The sequence below is a fragment of the Periplaneta americana genome, chromosome 3 (assembly GCF_040183065.1).
Source record: "Periplaneta americana isolate PAMFEO1 chromosome 3, P.americana_PAMFEO1_priV1, whole genome shotgun sequence".
In the NCBI taxonomy this organism is placed as follows: domain Eukaryota; kingdom Metazoa; phylum Arthropoda; class Insecta; order Blattodea; family Blattidae; genus Periplaneta; species Periplaneta americana.
In genome coordinates, this window is record NC_091119.1 from 26,386,239 (window position 1) to 26,405,773 (window position 19,535).

Here is a 19,535-nt window from a genome sequence, read left to right on the forward strand (position 1 = left end):
TGCCCACAATGAGCATGGAATAAACTTGGTTTGAGATTTTTTTCGTAATACATTTTATCTCTAAGAAAAAGTGGTTCTTAATTTGTATCTGAAATCTCAAACGTTTACAGCGATCACTTTAATATTAGCATTGATTAGTTTTGATACTGTTATGTCATAGGCCGGTTTTGTTGCTTTGGTCTCATATATCAAATTATCAGTCCAAATCCACGCTTTTGGATGTAACTTCATATGCTCAATGTTCCGTCACCACATATTCCTACGCTAAAAACAACAAAAACCGTATTTATTAAATAAAGCCACGTGAATAACTCATTGTTATGACACTTCTGACGATAATCTGTTCCGACAACAGCGTTTTGGGTTACATTACCCCTAACCAAACAAATATTACAAGTAAATGCTGCAACTGTTTCACTCGGTGTAATCTGCTATATAGACAAAACACTGTCACTTCGAAAATGTGCTTCCTACGAGAGCTTTGTTGATTCATCAAGTTATTGTGCTGTGATTTTTTATTGACGTTGAGAACAAATCGTTCTCATGATAGTCTGCCATACTCGACACCATACACACAGGGTGAACCGTAAGCAATGTCATTAATTTCAGGGGGTTATTCTGCGAGATATTTCAAACAAAAAAAAAGTTAAAACAACTGTGCTCGTTTTTACTTCCTTATCTAGATAAAAACTGTTTTTATATGAAATATTTCATAGAGTGTTTTGGGAAAGCCATTGATTGAATTCGCTATAAAATTAATCCGTGGCGCCACAGCCCTTGAAGGGCTTAAACCGACTAGCCAGCTGCAGAGGTGGACGATCATCCAACTAGACTGGAGGTATCGTGTAGTTAGCACGATGATCTCCCCAGTCGTTATACCTGGCTTTTCTAACCAATTTCGCTACATATCATTGCTCCCCAAGTGCATCACGATGTTGGGTGAGCACCGGTCCTATACACTGGCCGAAATTTTATAAGAAAATTTCTTCTCCCATGAGGACTCGAACCAGCGCGCATTCCGTAACGCGAGTCCTAGGCAGGATGCCTTAGACCACGACGCCACGGCGCGAGACATTGAATTCCCAATATGCTCAGTGAATTTAAGAGACCAATATATAATGATGATAAATGCTTGAAATAATTTTAGTTCTGTCCTTTACATTTGCAGAAATTTGATCCGAACAAATGTAACTTTTCGTTCTGAAAAAGAATTTTACAATATTACATTTATATTATCATACTAGCCGTACCCGTGCGCTCCGCTGCACCCGTTAGAAATAAATATAAAGTAATTACATAATTAAAGTAGGACATTTGATCCAGGGAATATTCGTGTTTGATATAAGGATAAATCGTTTATTATGTTACTTAATTTAAATTGTATTTGCATAATTAAAATGCGATCATTTTGATCCAGAGACCACTCATTTGGTCATAAAAATTATTTTAGGAAATACAGGAAACGAATGTACAGAATAGCCTATCAAGTTTTCTGTGCATAAGAAGCTATTTTAATCTTACCTGTCCTCGATTCACTCAGAAATTACTGTAATAACATTATAGCATTATGTCCATCTGGAGAAACTACACTTTCCAATGGTGAATTAATAATTAATTATACAAATCGGTTAATTTGGCTTCTGATATTACTTCATACAAACACAGAAACATTCTCTGTAGGCTATCTTTCATAGCTTTCGATTGTTGCTGTCCAAGGCCCCTTATAGACGAAGTCATTTGTTTTTTAATTCATTACACGGCCTTAGATGGCAGTTATTTTAATTTTAAAACTCATTTATCTCATTAAATATCAGTCGTATCAAAATTTTTCAAGGAATAAAACTTATCGGAAATTATTTTTAAAGAAACGTTTGTTATGTAATATTTTTCTCAAAAATCAATAATAAGCGAGATATTTCGATTTATTTAATTCAGGCCCCCTTATAACCCCCCTTTTAAATAATGTATTTTGAATGCCATATAGCCTAAAATGTAAGTTACAATGAACTTAATTTTTATTCCAATTTTCATCGAAATCCGTTCAGCCATTATCGCGTGAAAAGGTAACAAACATACAGACAGACAGACAGACATACAAACAGACAGACAGTCAGACAGACAGACATACATACAAACAAAAATTTCAAAAAAGCGATTTTTGGTTTCAGGGTGGTTAATTGTATATGTTAGGACCAATTTTTTTTGGAAAATCGAAAATTACCAGAAAAATTTCGGCTACAGATTTATTATTAGTATAGATTATACTCTTTCATCATAATATTACATTTGTTCGGATCAAATTTATGCACATTTGAAGGATAAAACTAATATTCTTTCAATCATTTATTGATATAATACATTGCTTTCTTAATTTTTTTTAGTTGGTTATTTAACGACGCTGTATCAACTACGAGTTTTTTTTTGGCGTCGATGAGATTGGTGATAGCGAGATGGTATTTGGCGAGATGTGGCCGAGGATTCGACATAGATTACCTGACATTCACCTTACGGTTGGGGAAACCTGGGAAAAAACCCAACCAGGTAATCAGCCCAAGCGGGGATCGAACCCGCGCCCCAGCGCAACTTCAGACCGGCAGACAAGCTCCTTAACTGACTGAGCCACGCCGGTGGCTTTCTTACTGACTGAGCCACGCCGGTGGCTTTCTTAAATTAACCGAGATTGTGAATTAAATCAATGGCCTTCCCAAAACACGATGTGAAATGTTCATTTAAACAACTTTTATCTCGAATAGGAAGCAAAAACAAGCAGAATTGTATTTACCTATTTTGTACGAGCAGCTGTGGAAGATGTCTTCAATCACACATGTGATCCCGGATTATAGCCTATTATCCTCAAAACATCTGCCACGACATAATGCAGAATTCAGCTGTGCTGCGACAATGACGGTCTCCATAGGCTATCGATATCCTGGATCCTTAAACCAGTGGTGGGCAAAATGAACGCAACCCACAAGACAGGATTTAAATGGCAACTACATACTGTGGGAGGGGTTGCACTCTATAGTGCAGTGACGGATTTACAGACAGTTACGCCACTACACTCCTACCTACCATATGTAATTAGAATAGTCCATTCACGTGATATTTAATTAATAATTTTTCAAAGCAATTTCTTCGAAATTGGGATTTATATCTGTGCATGCTATTTTCAGTTGCGCAAGGAGATGAGCATCGCTTAAGCGGGATGTGTGGCTGGACTTTACAAATTTGATTTTAGAAAACAGCTGTTCGCACTGGTAGGCTGATGAATACATACCGTCATTTCCCATAACTATGGTTCTGGAACACAACTATGGTCCACGATACAACCATTCAAAGATCATTGTAGAAGTAACATAGACAGTTCGTAGATAGCTGCAGTGACTTTAATTCAAACTACAGTACAGCAACAATATAGATAAACGACGTACTACGTTATGGAGTACAAAATTTGAATAGTTGTATCGTGGACAATAGTTATGTTGCAGGACCATATTTATGGGAAATTATGGTACTCATTATTTTTTTTAGCAAACTGTCTAAGCAGTGGATATGTAGTACTGGACATCTTTTTAAAAAATATAAGCCCCCAGTAGACCTTCACATTCTGCTTTCAAGAAGCTATCTTCTGCAAATCCAGTACCTCTAACTGCAATTCTGGGATAACATTTTCAATTTAAACATAGAAAGTAGTGGCAAAAATATTCAAATCTTTCTCCATCCTTTGAAAATCACTGAATCTGTGTTCTTTAAACTCGTATAACAGGTAATCTATATTAAGAATGTACATATTTAAGTTCGCGTCCTGAATATTTGTAACTGAGCCTAAACATGAGAAATGAAAGAACCGCCTTTTTGTAAGTGCGATATCCTCTCGATTCATATGATTCTGCGAAAGACATTGTATCACTAATGAAGCTCCGAAGTACAGCAGTCCAGTATAATCCGCCACGTACACGCGCAGTATTTTCATGGAGTGGGGGAAGGGGAAGGTAGGGGATAAGTTTGATGCTTCGCTGAGGTCTGACGTCACTGCGGCAATGCCGCAGGAATACCCACCATCGCCTTAAACCATTAGGTAAGTATCCATATCAAGCATTCAATCATAACCATCACGGTCACTCCGTAGAAAAAGGTAAATTCAACGTTTGACACATTCGTGAATTGTATTTATCGAAACTTCACGAGCAATGGAAAGGTGTAAGTACTAGGTGTGTTCTTGAAGTAATTTCAATTATAGCCGTCGCATCGCTGTAATCGTTATTTTGCGCATGGGTTTTTTCTTCTTCAGTCCTCAGGCAAGCTGTGGATGCAGTTTCAGAGCTTCAGTCCATGTGTGTGGTTAGTTGTGATCAGTTGAAATGTTTAAAGTGATCGAGCACCCCGCCGACTGTGAGATGCGGTCTATTATCCTTTTTTTGAATGCGAGAAACATCAAACCAGCTGACATTCATCGTCAACTTTGTGAGGTGTTTGGTGATAATGCCATTAGTGGAGAAATGGTCAGGAGATGGGTTAGGAAGTTCAACGAGGGCCGCGTCTCTGTGCATGACGAGCAACGTACCGGTCGCCCACCTTTGATCAATGACGATTTGGTGCGTGCTGTCGATGCAAAAATTCATGAGGACAGAAGGTTCACAATTTCTTCGCTTTCCTTGAATTTTCCACAAACGTCGCGGAGTGTTCTCTACAAAATTGTGACAGATCGATTACGATATCGAAAATTGTGCTCACGATGGGTACCCAAGATGCTCACTGAGGAACACAAAACCAAACGAGCTTCCAGTGCATTGAGCTTTCTCACACGTTACAGTGAGCAGGGCGATGAGTTTCTTGACCATATCGTGACAGGTGACGAGACTTGGGTGTCTCACATGACACCTGAATCGAAGCAGCAGTCCATAGAATGGAGGCACACTGCATCGCCAAGGAAAAAGAAATTCAAACAAACCATGTCAACACGCAATATCATGTGCACTGTTTTTTTTTTGGGACAGAAAAGGAGTCCTACTCATCGAATTCTTGCCTCGGGGTGAAACCATTAATAGAGAAACCTATTGTCAGACCTTGAAGAAGCTCCGTCGCGCAATTCAGAACAAGAGACGTGGGATGCTGACCGACGGAGTTGTGTTGCTTCATGACAACGCTCGGCCACACACAGCTCGTGACACCCAAAATCTCATCTAGAAATTTGGCTGGGAACAAATTGACCATCCCCCCTACAGCCCGGATTTGGCTTCGAGTGACTTTCATCTCTTCCTGCACCTCAAGAAGTTCCTCGGTGGTCAACGTTTTGATGGCGACGATGAAGTGAAAACAGCAGTGCGGGAGTGGTTCGCATCGCAGGCGGGCAAATTCTACAATGAGGGGATAGAAAGACTTGTGCCACGATTCGATAAATGCCTCAATAATGGTGGAGATTATGTCGAGAAGTAATTGAAGTGTGGGGAATACGATGCAACAAAAATGGTTTGTAAATATGTTCCCGTTTACTTACTACACCCTTTTGGAACTTACTTTAAGAACACGCTCCTCTTCTGGGCGATGTAGAGGTCAATTTGGAGGCGTTTACGTAATGGTGTGACAATATTTGAGGGAAAGTGAAGGGGGGAGGAAACGTTAAATATTCTGAGAAGATATGCCCAACAATTTACGAAAAAATATGTGTGAGTGTTCAAGCTCGTTACCTTTAATACGGAGACGAGAGATAATTGAATTACGGCTGGACTCACCTTGAAGAGAGAGCCGTTGAAAGGGAAGAGCTCGGGACAAAGCCCGACTGTGTCCCTGCCGCACACATCTTGGTGCATGTTGTGTAGGCCGTACGCCATTGTGTAGATCGCCTTTATGATGAAGGATAGCTTCGGATCTGCCTTGTACCTGTCACTCAGCTTCTCTCTACCTGCAACAAACCAGACCAAATTAAACATTATTTCACGCTATCAAAATTAACCAGACGACAAGCAAAAATTCATATCTCACTTATGAAAACAGGAACGTGGATTTAGAAAAGGTAGATCACTTATACAGGGACATCATTTTATTTTTACTAACATTTCCATTATTAACCTGGCTATACCTTTGGAGTAAGGGAAAAACCGTTTGCTACCCCCTTCCACGACTGGAGTTCGATGATACTGGCGTAAAATACAAACAAATCACTTTACTAGGTATAGGAGGGAAGAAAAGTAGTACATCCATTTACGTAAACTAGAAAATATCGCGTTTTTCAGTTTGATAATTTTCATTATAGATTTTAATTTAATCAAAATACAGTGCTGTATTGACAATAAATGTTTTTACTCACGAATTGAGCTACCCATTCGGGCGTATATATTATACTGTCTACAGCACATTAGCGTACAATATAGGGAATGAAGTTAAATTAATTGAAAAATAAACATAATATGGATATTTAAACACATTTTTGAAAATAGTGGCCGTTCATTTCGATACAGGTTTCAGTTCTTTTGTGTATATTATCATACTATAGACTATTGTACTTAAGTCCAATTACCAGTTTCGTCCTTCGTACTAGTAACTCATGTTGAAATAATTCTGTACCTACTCTATAAAAGAGTACCTTACGTACTGTAAATTCAATCTTCACTTCTGCCCGATCCGAAAAGATAAAATTACTCAGACACACTATCTACTGTCCGTCCAAGTAGTTATGTCGTAGGGTCGTAGAATGGAGGGAAATCACGTGACAGTTAATTACTTAAGGAAGCCCTTTTCTTTAAGTTGTTTTAAACAGTTGTATAATATTACGTAGACGTCCAATTCCTAACAGAAATTAATGTTCCCAGAAAAGAGCTAAGACAGCCCAGCCACTAGCATTTACAGAGAGGCGAATAGTAACAGGTGGGGGAAACCGGGATGCGACGTAGGCAAATGGAAAATGATGCAATATTGAAAGCTCTTTCGTCACTGGAAAACGCGAACATATTTTTGGAACGTACTGTTTACTATGACCATAAGGCTACTATGATTGTATATGCGGTCTTGGATCTGTGTGGAGGACGGTTGAACTTCATTAGTAGAAGGGGTGGGAGTGGAGTACATTCAAAAACTCAGGTACAATAAAAATTGAAGTGAAAATAAAATGACGTCCCTGTATAATATTGTTTATTGCCAGAAAAATACAACGCAAATAAATTGTAAATTAACACAATTCTAGCACTCCCCTAAAAGAGAGTGTTCTCGTGCTCAGGGAAAGATTCTATATATAATAAATTCACATAAGTAAATTACAATAAAATGAGTGTTAGTAAAGAACTGTTTACAGAACATGAGAAGAGTGATTGTAGGAGGAAGAAAAATAAAGTGCATAAGATTTGCTGATGATATGGCGTTGTTAGCAGAAGAGGGAATGATACTAAAGGATATGCTGCTGAAGCTGAATGACGGCTGTGAGCAGTATGGGATGAAAATAAATGCAAATAAGATGAAAAGCATGGTCATAGGAACAAAAATACAGCAGATAGACTTGCGATTTCTAAACAAGACAGTAGAGCAAGTGGACAGCTTCAAATACTTGGGGTGTACTATAAACAGTAACATGAGCTGCTGCCAGGAAGTCAAAAGGAGGACAGCAATGGCGAAGGAAGCTTTTAATAGAAAAAGGAGCATCTTCTGGGGACCTCTGGAAAAAGAACTAAGGAAGAGACTAGTGAAGTCCTTTGTATGGAGTGTGGCACTGTATATGATTATGTCTCGTGACCAGAACATATTATATTTTCATTTCGTACATATGGAAATATAAACACTGGAAATATTTCCTTTGAAAAGGTGGAAAAATTCAAATACCTTGGAGCAACAGTAACAAATATAAGTAAATGACACTCGGAAGGAAACTAAACACAGAATAAATATGGGAAATGCCTGTTATTATTCGGTTGAGAAGCTTTTGTCATCCAGGCTGTTCTCAAAAAGTCTTAAAGTAAGAATTTATAAAACAGTTATATTACCGGTTGTTCTGTATGGTTGTGAAACTTGGACTCTCACTTTGAGAGAGGAACATAGGTTAAGGGTGTTTGAGAATAACGTCCTTAGGAAAATATTTGGGGCTAAGAGGGATGAAGTTACAGGAGAATGGAGAAAGTTACACAACGGATAATTGCACGCATTGTATTCTTCACCTGACATATTAGGAACATTAAATACAAACTTTTCAGATGTGCAAGGCATGTAGCACGTATGGGCGAATCCAGAAATGAATATAGAGTGTTAGTTGGGAGGCCGGGGAGAAAAAGATCTTTGGAGAGGCCGAGACGTAGATGGGAGAATAATAATGAAAAGAATTTGAAGAAGGTGGGATATAACGATAGAGACTGGATTAATCTTGCTCAGGATAAGAACCGATGGCGGGCTTATGCGAGGTCGGTAATGAACCTCCGGGTTCTCTAAACGTCATAAGTATGTATATTATTAATATAATAATAATAATAATAATAATAATAATAATAATAATAATTATTATTATTATTATTATTTTGTTGAGTTGATATAACTTCTGTGGTCATATCGCGTGTTTAGAATCTGTGGGTAGTATACCAGTAGACCATAGTTACTGTTGTTGAGTTCCTGTTTCTATTTTGTGATGTAGATGGCTTGTATTTATATAACTGATTTTCGATTCTGATTAATGTTTATGATATTGATGATTGAGGCGGTGATGAATCGTGGTATGTAAATTTCCAATTCGGCATTTACCTTTGTGACTGAGGGATACCTAGAAAAATCCCAGTCAGACTGACCGGTCACGGGGTTTGAATGCGAGTTCCAAACGCTACCATCTGAGCCAACTTGTTCGGTAAAAATTCTTGCATCGGACAGGAATCGAACCGAGACCGCCCGTGTTACAGGAGAGCATTCTACCACTGAACCACAGATGCTATTATTATTATTATTATTATTATTATTATTATTATCAGTTAGCGGAAATATTATCACTTATTATGTAAGTACAGGAACGATTACGCTAAGAATTCTTATTATTACGAATGAAAGATACTCGACTATAGAGAATACAAAAAAATTATCTGTACGTTATAAAAGGTGTTGGAATGAACAATTATTATTGTAGCATCAGGGGAAGAACAATACCATATACAGGGCGTTTCCGAGGTGGTGTTACAAACTTTCAGGGATGATGGCGAAGGGCACATGTATCAATTTGAGATAAGGAACCCTGGTCCGGAAATGACCAAGTCGGAAGTTACAAGCAAAAATAGTTGTGTGGAAATGAAATTATTTTATTCCTCTGTACACCTTATTTATGTGTATTTATCTGTACACCTTACACATACTGTATTCATCTGACGTTGTTTACGTTGTCTAGTTACAGTATTCCATTCAGTGCGCTGTCTGAGGGATGTGGACAGAAAACTACACTAAAGCAATGCAGATAGCGTAATGTGTAACGGACATGGTCGGTCCTGATATGCACGTCTGTAGACAGCAGTGTATGTGTACAAGTTGCAGTGTCCAGTCGATCAGTCCTAGTGAAATGGAGGAGTAAGCAGATCTGATTTTGGAATACGGGCGAGCCAATGGGAACAGTAGACAAGGTCACAGATTGTATCGGGACAAGTACCCACGTAGGATACATCCGGCCCATATCATTTTTCCACTACTGTTCCAAAAGTTAAGGGAAGGAGGGCACGTGGTACCAAATTACAATTCCATTTCCACACAACTATTTTTGCTTATAACTTTCGACTCAGTCACTTCCGGACCATGGTTCCTTATCTCAAATTGATACATGTGCCCTTCGCCATCATCCTTGACAGTTTGTAACACCACCTCGGAAGCACCCTGTATAATGTCTGACGATAATGATAACGATTACGAAGATGGTCTATATTCTCTGTAGAAATCGAAACTGCAACGGTATCGATCAGAGTACGCCTAGGACTCTGTTACCCGGGGAGTGCATGGCTCTTCAGAACTCTACACGCTTCTGTTAAGAAAGGATTGCGCACGTGAAGTACGCCACTATAAAGGGAAACCTGTCTCTCACTTTTGTCTGTCTTGAATTGTTTCGCCCGTTCTAACAGGAATCCTCTCTCCTCTGCATCTGGACTAGTCTTCAAGAGGTCTCTTGATTCTCGCGACTAGACTTCTTTCTCTAAGCCTCCAGTCAAGTTACGATGACGACTCTGCTAATATGAATAAGACATCAACCTCGATATTACATCACAGCGAACGAGGTTTTACATACCCGAACCTAGCTATTCAGGTTGTGTACTATGTGTATTATTTTAAGTGAAGAATAGCCTACAATGCGTGTAGTTCTGCGTTGTGTAAGGGCCTAGACACATGAGCAAAATTACGAGTAAGCATACAGTAGATAAAAAATTCAGTGCCTGCATTTGTAATAGAACAGCGGTGACCAAACTGGGTATCGTGATTACATCGTGTAATCAAAGACATTCGTACTAGTAAGGGGAGTTTCCTGTACATTGCTCTCTGTCTCGGTCACGTACTGAAGGTAAGCAGTGTCGGTACCATGTCGCTCTACAAACCCTCTGTCTCTAGCAGGAACAGAAGGTTTCGTACAGAATGGGAAGAGGAATTTATTCGCTGTTCTGTCGGAGAAAATGTAATATGTTGCTTTGCTCAACGGTTCAATTAATAGTAGTATATAGAAGGACATTACAGGGCATTACGCTGATACACAGGCATAACAGGTATTGTTGTTGTTATTATTATTATTATTATTATTATTATTATTATTATTATTTATGAGCAAGTGTTACCATAAGTCTTATATACGTGCCTAAGTATAAAGGTCTACATCTTCTCGTCGACCTGATTGGCGAGTTGGTATAGCGCTGGCCTTTCATGCCCAAGGTTGCGAGTTCGATCCCGGGCCAGGTCGATGGCATTTAAGTGTGCTTAAATGGGACAGGCTCATGTCAGTAGATTTACTGGCATGTAAAAGAATTCTTACGGGACAAAATTCCGACACATCCGGCGACGCTGATATAAACTCTGCACTTGCGAGCGTCGTTAAATAAAACAAAACATTTTTACATCTTCCCTTGAAGGATAAAATAATTACTAGACTACGCTATATCTCCATTTCAATTTTTTTTTTATTTTTTTATGACTATTGTCAGTTATTTACTAGTTATTGATTTAATAATAATAATAATAATAATAATAATAATAATAATAATAATAATAATAATACGAGTAATAATGGTAATACTAATAACAATACTGATAGTATAACCAGTAGCAGCAGCAGTAATAATAATAATAATAATAATAATAATAATAATAATAATAATAATAATAATAATAATATAGAGAAACTTGAAAACTGCGCTTTCTGGACTAAATATCCAGGTAAGAATTCAGGAGATTTCTGAATGTGTTCATGAGGAATATTAAAAAAAAAAACAAGAACATTTATATAGGTTTTATACATTTAACTGGCTCTTGATGACAGTAGTGACATTACTGATACAGCAAAGCTTGTGATTTTTATTAGCGGGTTGAAGAAGAACTCAGTGTTAAAGCACGAACCACCACTGATTGTAGTTTTCACGTAAAGTACCTCTCCCCCGTCTCTTTACTTCATAGACCAGTCTTGCGATGACGACTAGAACTTTAGAGCGAGAGATCCTTTCTGTCCGCTGCGCGCGCGCGGAGCTCTTTTACCTGTAAGCATTGCTAAAGGATGTACAGATCTTAGAACACAGCGCATCATGACGGAACGGAAGCGCTTAAAGCTATTTAACTTTTACTAAGCCCAAAAAGCTAATTCACTTTTATTCCAATGACTATTTTCAAGAATTTGAACAAATATGAACTACACATTTTGAAAACTTTGATGGAAGGAGCTTTTTTAGTAACGTCAATATAAAAATATACTTAAAAATATAATTTCAAAACTATTAGACCTAATTGCACCAAATTCTGTACAGATGATATTATTATAGATCTGTTTATATAGTTTAAATTTCACAAATTTTGGTCGAAAATTGTGGAAGTTTTAAAAGTCATACATATGTATCCCCTTAAATGATTGACCCCAAAAATTACGAAGGCTCTCAATATCTTAATTTAATCAATTTGTTTTTTCGTATTACGTGCATCTCACAAATCGCTCTAAGAAAACTCATTACATAATCACGACTGGAGAGTAAGGACTACATTTACAATCACACAATCAATATACTCTATTTCAGTCAATACTGTCATTATTATTTTTTTTCAACAAATACTCAAAAGTACTTAGAGATCACACACGTCGAGTAGGTAGATCCTATTAGTTTCTTCTAACCAATGAAGTGAAGTATTTACATAATAAATAATTGCTGTTAACAAGAAAATGGTTCACAAGCAATTAACTTTTCCTGTTTCCCTTTTTGTTCCTAAAAAACCCTTCCCTTTGCGATTTGTTTATAGTATATGTACAGTACATGTACAGGGTGCGTCAGAAAGAACGGATGGATTTCACATGGCAAGAAAATTGTAAAGATTCATCAAACCAAAAATTTATTGTTATCAACATATTCACCAATACATGCAGTTTATTTATGGAAAACAACATTATCCATATGATGTCCTTGGCTTTCAATACAGGCATCGAGGCGTTTTCTGATGTTCGCCATCACTTTCAGAGTCATAGCTGGTGCAATTGCCACGATTTCTTCACGAATCGCTGTCTTCAGTTCGTCCAGTGTATGTGATCGATGTTTACAAACTTACGCCTTCAAATGGTCCCAAAGAAAGAAGTCGCAGGGCGCGAGATCTTACCGTTGCCTCGGACAATCTCAGTGCAATAGAATTTCGTCCAGGTGATTTCTTCTTTAATGTTGAACCTGTGATACGAAATGAAGCCACCCACCGCAAAATTGTATTCCGAGTTGGAATCCTAGCGTGACATCCGATGTCGAAATGAGTCCTGAGTGGCGATCACAGACTCTTCATTTTTCAAAAATGTCTCTACGATGAAAGCACGTTGTACACCAGACCAACACCATATTCTCAACTGAAACTGCATTCTATGGCTGACCCAACAGTCGTGGTCCCCCTCACTGTATCTCTCTCCTCGTTGCGTATCGATAGTTTGAAATCCATCCGTTCTTTCTGACGCACCCTTTATATTAAATATCTGAATAATTAGCCCTATTACATAGCCAGAAATTTAGTAACGCAAGTTATTGTAATAATTGCTGCCTTTATTCACTGCATGTGCATGTACATCCCTGACGTCTACGTTACAACGCTATGTAGCGGATGCTCTATGCGCTCGTGATCAAGGTCGAGCTCTTCTATTGTAGGGCCGCGATAAGAAGCGAGCTGAGCTCCCTAGTCTGAGAATGACCCCTGATCACATATGTATGACATAATCGCGATAACAGAGCCGCCTTGACAGCGTTCTACAATAGTACTACCGTACAAAAAAACATTCGCTCTACAGATGAAGTGAATTTCCGCAAATGATAACAAGACAACTCTCTATGGCTATAGTGGCAAACTTTTATTTATGCTCATAAGCTCATTACTGAAACTAGTGTACACTGCACAAATTCCTTATGACGTTATTAAACATTAAGCAATACTTACTTACTTATTGGCTTTTAAGGAACCCGAAGGTTCATTGCCGCCCTCACATAAGCCCGCCATCGGTCCCTATCCTGTGCAAGATTAATCCAGTCTCTATCATCACACCTCACCTCCCTCAAATCCATTTTAATATTATCCTCCCATCTACGTCTCGGCCTCCCTAAAGGTCTTTTTCCCTCCGGTCTCCCAACTAACACTCTATATGCATTTCTGGATTCGCCCATACGTGCTACATGCCCTGCCCATCTCAAACGTCTGGATTTTAAGTTCCTAATTATGTTAGGTGAAGAATACAATGCGTGCAGTTCTGTGTTGTGTAACTTTCTCCATTCTCCTGCAACTTCATCCCGCTTAGCCCCAAATATTTTCCTAAGCACCTTATTGTTATTGTTTTTAAATATTTGCAAAAATTAAGTAAAGTCTACTACTCCACGAAACTTATTGCAGTCCTGATACAAGTAACATTAAGGAAGCCGTGAAAAAATCAACAAGATTCCAGATACCGATGTTATTACTGCAATATGTTATATAAATATTGTTAAAATATTAAAATGAAAAATAAATCATTACATAACCTTACCGTTTGTTTTAAGTTCGCATTTATAGACTGGGGGAAAAAAAAGACAGACGTATATCACGGCCTGATGGAGTATAGTAAACACATAAAACATTTTATAGCAACAATGTTGAAGAAAGATATTTTGGTTTTCCGAAGTTGCCGTCATTAAACAGAAACCAAGATGGAGATTTCATTGCAACTAATTAGAAATTCGTCTTTCAGGTATGTAATAAACGATCTTCGCACAAAATAATGTACGATGCACGAGCGGTATGTTTGTTTTCAAGTTCTTGGAAATTAAAAAAGCTCAACTACGTTTCGCTTTTTCAATCTTTTCCTCGACCATGAAAACGTCAACATACCGCTCTTGTAACGTATATTACTATTCCTATTTCTCTTTTTGTTTCTAAAAAACCCTTCCCTTTGCGATTTGTTTATATATGTACATGTATATTAAATAACTTAGTAATGAGCCCTATTACATAGCCAGAAATTTAGTAACGCAAGTTATTGTAATAATTGCTGCCTTTATTCACTGCATGTGCATGTACATCCCTGACGTCTACGTTACAACGCTATGTAGCGGATGCGCTATGCGCTCGTGATCAAGGTCGAGCTCTTCTGCCATGATTGGGAGCTAATATCGTCTCATCCCTGTCATAGACTGTCTCTCGCGTGTAATCACCGCCGTTCGTGTTGTGGTCACCGTTGTAATAGAACAACGGCAACAGTGTTTCACAACATGGGTGTAGTTTGACGATGGTCTTAATCGTGTATCTGAAATACATAGCTCTATGAGACGGAGAACGACAAAGCAAAAAGAAGGCTAATCTTTTTCTTAACTGACTTATTTTAAAAATTGCTCCGAACGGTAATTAAGACGCTATTGTGTAACAAGCCTGAAGTATGCGAGTCTTTCTTTGTTTACGCTTTGAGATTAATCCCGGATTATTTTTAAGTCTGGGATTATTGAATCCTGCAAAATACAGCGCACGGAAGATTGGGAGACCTGAGATTGAAGTGCTTTCAGGAGCCGAATATACGCGGCACGAAGTTATCTTCTGCAGAACGAGCTATAAAAACGAAATAACAAGGAGAGATAGCGCGATTGTTTTCTGCACAAGATGAGCTACAGTTTGTTCAAGTCTCTATTTTTAGCCTCTATTCTTCCCCAGGAAGAACAAATAGCTCATAAAATTATCATGACTGCATTTTCCTTTAACATTTAAGCAAAGCGTCAACACCTGCTCTTTTCTAACCATGTTGTATACAGGCAAAACGACGACGATGACGAAGCGAAGTCTTTTTTTAGTTGGTTATTTTACGACGCTGAAGCGAAGTTGGTGATTATCATTATTATTAAATTGTAAAATATTTGCCTACTATCATCGTCATGATATTGTAAAAAAATTGCACAAAATTGTAAAAATTGTAGAAAATTACTAAATTGTAAAACTATAAACATTTGTAAAAATTGTAATTGTAATATTGCAAAATTTTGACTTGTTCCATTGCTCATGTAAGATTTATGGAATAAAATAAATGATTGAATGAATGAATGAATGAATGAATGAATGAATGAATGAATGAGTGAATGAATGAATGACTGCAAAAGTAATAATATACCGCCGATATTTAGGGGAAAACCTATTTTTCTATTGATAACGTACAGCAGCCGTGGCGAAAAGGCAATTGTGCCCCGAGCCACTGTGTAAGCTGCAACGTGCATAGCACCTATGGAGGGAGGCGGACAACCGAAGGGGAAGTTAATGTTTAGGACGTGTAACGAAGAAAGAAATGAACAAGAAAACATAGAACACATTATCACAACCTAAAATTAACTGTCTTCAGAATGTCTCTGCGACAGAGTTTCAAAATCAGGAATTATGTCACTTACTGCCAATCGTAGTTGATCACGAAGGTATTTGTCTGTCAGTCGTGATCTACATTTGGTTTTTACTATTTTCATTGCTGAAAATAATTTTTCACAAACGTAAGTTACAGCGAACATGGCTTCAACAGAGCAAGCGAAAGAACGAAGCTTCAAATATTTATTTTTTTTCCAAAGATTTGAAAAGTTCAATATCTGTCATGTCCTTACATGTAGCTTTCATTCAACGTCACATTGTAAATCTGTGAGTTTAAATTTAAAATCTAACCGCATTATTCGTACATCTACTGTAAAAGAATCGATGTACAGAGATGATAATGATAATGATAATAATAATAATAATAATAATAATAATAATAATAATAATAATAATAATAATAATAACAACACTTAACCTTTTAATGTTTCATCAGTAACATGTAGTAACTTATAATGCCGTTTTATGTTATACAACCGTTTTCCTAGTAATATTTGTGAACAAATCATACATTTAATATTTTCATCATATTGTAAGCAAAAGAATGAATCCTCCCATCCTACTTGAAACTTTCGGTTTTTATAGAGGTACATGGTTCCGAGAGAGATATTGCGACGATACGCCATTCGCAGGTCCGAGACAAATACAAATAGAACGGAGTTTGACTCCAGTGAGTGAGAGGGTGGGGGTTGTAGGTAGGAAGCAAGGGAAATGCACTGCGAGCCACAATGTGCTCGTGAGTCGCATTTTCGCCGCGGCTGACGTACAGTCTTGGAACTTAGTACTTACATAGACTAATATTTTTAACCATATTCACAGCGACAAAAAAAATTGGAAGCATTACTTTCAAGCACGCCTTCGTATATTATCATATCATTAGCCTGATGATAAAAACAGAAAAAAATAATTGAACGAAAAATGTTTGTTGAGCTGAATGTAAAACGTGAAAGGTAAAAGATGAATAGAAAATAGGAAATTGATTATGCTGGTTTTTTTAATTAGAATTATTATACAATACTGAAACACCAGCCATAATCCTGCGTAACAAGCAATCTAAGCCCTATGTTTTAACTCTTGCAGTGCTGACTAATTATAAAAACAAAATACCTCCCATACTGTCTTATTTCAATAGCGGATTACGTTAATCAACTTCTGTATACCAACGAAATTCTTCTCCTAAACAAATTACGAATTGTAAAGAGTGGTTGCATAAGGATGAGACGATTAATGAAAATAACATGAGAACCGATATATTAGTGGATTAGAAGTATTTTGGAACATTGGTACAAATATATTAGTGGATTAGAAGTATTTTGGAACATTTGTACAGACATATTAGTGGATTAGAAATATTTTGGACCATTTGTACAGACATATTAGTGGATTAGAAGTATTTTGGAACATTTGTACAGACATATTAGTGGATTAGAAGTATTTTGGAACATTTGTAGACATATTAGTGGATTAGAAGTATTTTGGAACATTCGTACAGATATATTAGTGGATTAGAAGTATTTTGGAACATTTGTACAGACATATTAGTGGATTAGAAGTATTTTGGAAAATTGTTACAGATATATTAGTGGATAAGAAGTATTTTGGAACATTCGTACAGACATATTAGTGTATTATAAATACTTTAGAACATTCGTACAGACATATTAGTGGAGTATAAATGGGTCATTCCATGCAAAAAAGTATATTTTTGAACCATGATGTCTCAAAAGTTAAAAAATATTGTAGTAGGTTATTTTGTATGTTCTAAATATGAATTTCAAGCAATACTATATTTATATCTTTCATAATTTGGCAGGAATCAGCATTTAAAATATTGGTTTAACGAAGAACACGGCTTCATTCACTGAAATTTTCTTACTATGTAAAGGAAGATGAAAAAATGATTTCAATGCAATTCGAAAAAGGAGAGCCTTGTTTATAAATGCCCTTAAAATAAAAAAAAAATATATATAATGTTTTTAATAGTTACCCACCATAAAATAATAAAAAAAGAACACAAAATCCAATTCATTTTTACAGACGAAAAAACATGTGTTTAATTCTTTAGGGTATATTGATTCCACTGTGAAAATTTCAGAATGTTGACTTAAATATCATGTCAGTTTTTAATAAATATAACTCACCAGAACAAAGGAGCTCAGGAGGTAGGCTCTCCCGTCGTACAGAATGTTGTGCGATCAAGGTCAGGGAGACGGACGTTTGAGATTACTCATCGTTACGAAGTCTCGCGAACGCTGCGACCGCCACACATAGCAAGCGACTTTCAACCGTCGCCGGAACAAAAATTAATCATTTTATTGATTTAATTATTCACAAGTTTTTTGAGATAAAGTCATAAAACTTGGGAGATGGATTAGGAATAAGATTTTCTTTAAATCGAATGAAATTCACAGGAATTTAATTTGTTGTATTCGAATATAAAAATATTTATTTATTTTTTTCAATGAGGAGTTTTTATGTGCATGTCTTAATATTATTCGGATCAGTCTTTAAGGTATTAAAATATGGTTATTCAGGTTTACAATGGCTTCTGTTTAGTTTCGATGACATTTCATATAGGGTGTCTAGAATATTTTAAATAATGAATAACATGTAACTGCCAGTCATCCGTATGACTAAAATATTGATGATATGGTGGTCATAGTTGACAGTTTAATTTATTTTCATAATAACATTATTATAATAAAAGCCCAAAAAAAGTCATGACATCGCTGGCATACTCTTAAAATGTTGTATGGAATTATCCAAATACTTTGGAACACTGGTGTAGACATATTAGTAGATTAGGAGTATTTTGGAATATTCGTACAGACATATTAGTGGATAAGAAGTATTTTGAAACAATCGTACAGACATATTAGTGGATTAAAAATACTTTGGGAGATTCGTACAGACATATTCATGGATTAGAAGTATTTTGAAACATTCGTATAGACATATTAGTGGATTAGAATTATTTTGGAATATTCCTACAGACATATTAGTGGATTACAAGTATTTTGCAACATTCATACAGACATATTAGTGGATTAGAAGTATGTATTTTGGAACATTCTTACAGCTATATTAGTAGAATAGAAGTATTTTGAAACATTCGTACAGACATATTAGTGAATTATAAATACTTTGGAACATTCGTACAGACATATTAGTAGATTAGAAGCATTTTGGAACATTCATACAGACATATTAGTGGATTAGAATTATTTTGGAACATTCGTACAGATACATTAGTAGATTAGAAGTATTTTGGAACATTCGTACAGACATATTAGTAGATTAGAAGTATTTTGGAACATTCTTACAGACATATTAGTATATTAGAATTATTTTGGAACATTCGTACAGACATATTAGTGGATTAAAATTATTTTGGAACATTTTTACATACATATTAGTGGATTATAAGTATTTTGGAACATTCGTAGATCTCTAATGCTTACAATAAAGGTTCTACAACGTAGTCTGAAAGATTATGTGGCAAAAGAATAAGCGAAATGAAA

At 36.6% G+C, this 19,535-nt stretch overlaps 1 protein-coding gene across 4 annotated transcripts in view; it reads right to left on the bottom strand.

Moving 5' to 3' along the window:
- Nucleotides 1–19,535, bottom strand: part of LOC138695868 (metabotropic glutamate receptor 1-like) — a 1,249,477-nt gene that overhangs the window by 279,898 nt on the left and 950,044 nt on the right. For all 4 annotated transcript variants that reach the window (XM_069820185.1, XM_069820186.1, XM_069820182.1 and 1 more), the window contains one exon: nucleotides 5,733–5,902. In XM_069820185.1, the coding sequence (XP_069676286.1) occupies nucleotides 5,733–5,902 (170 nt within the window). The remainder of the gene's footprint in view (nucleotides 1–5,732; nucleotides 5,903–19,535) is intronic.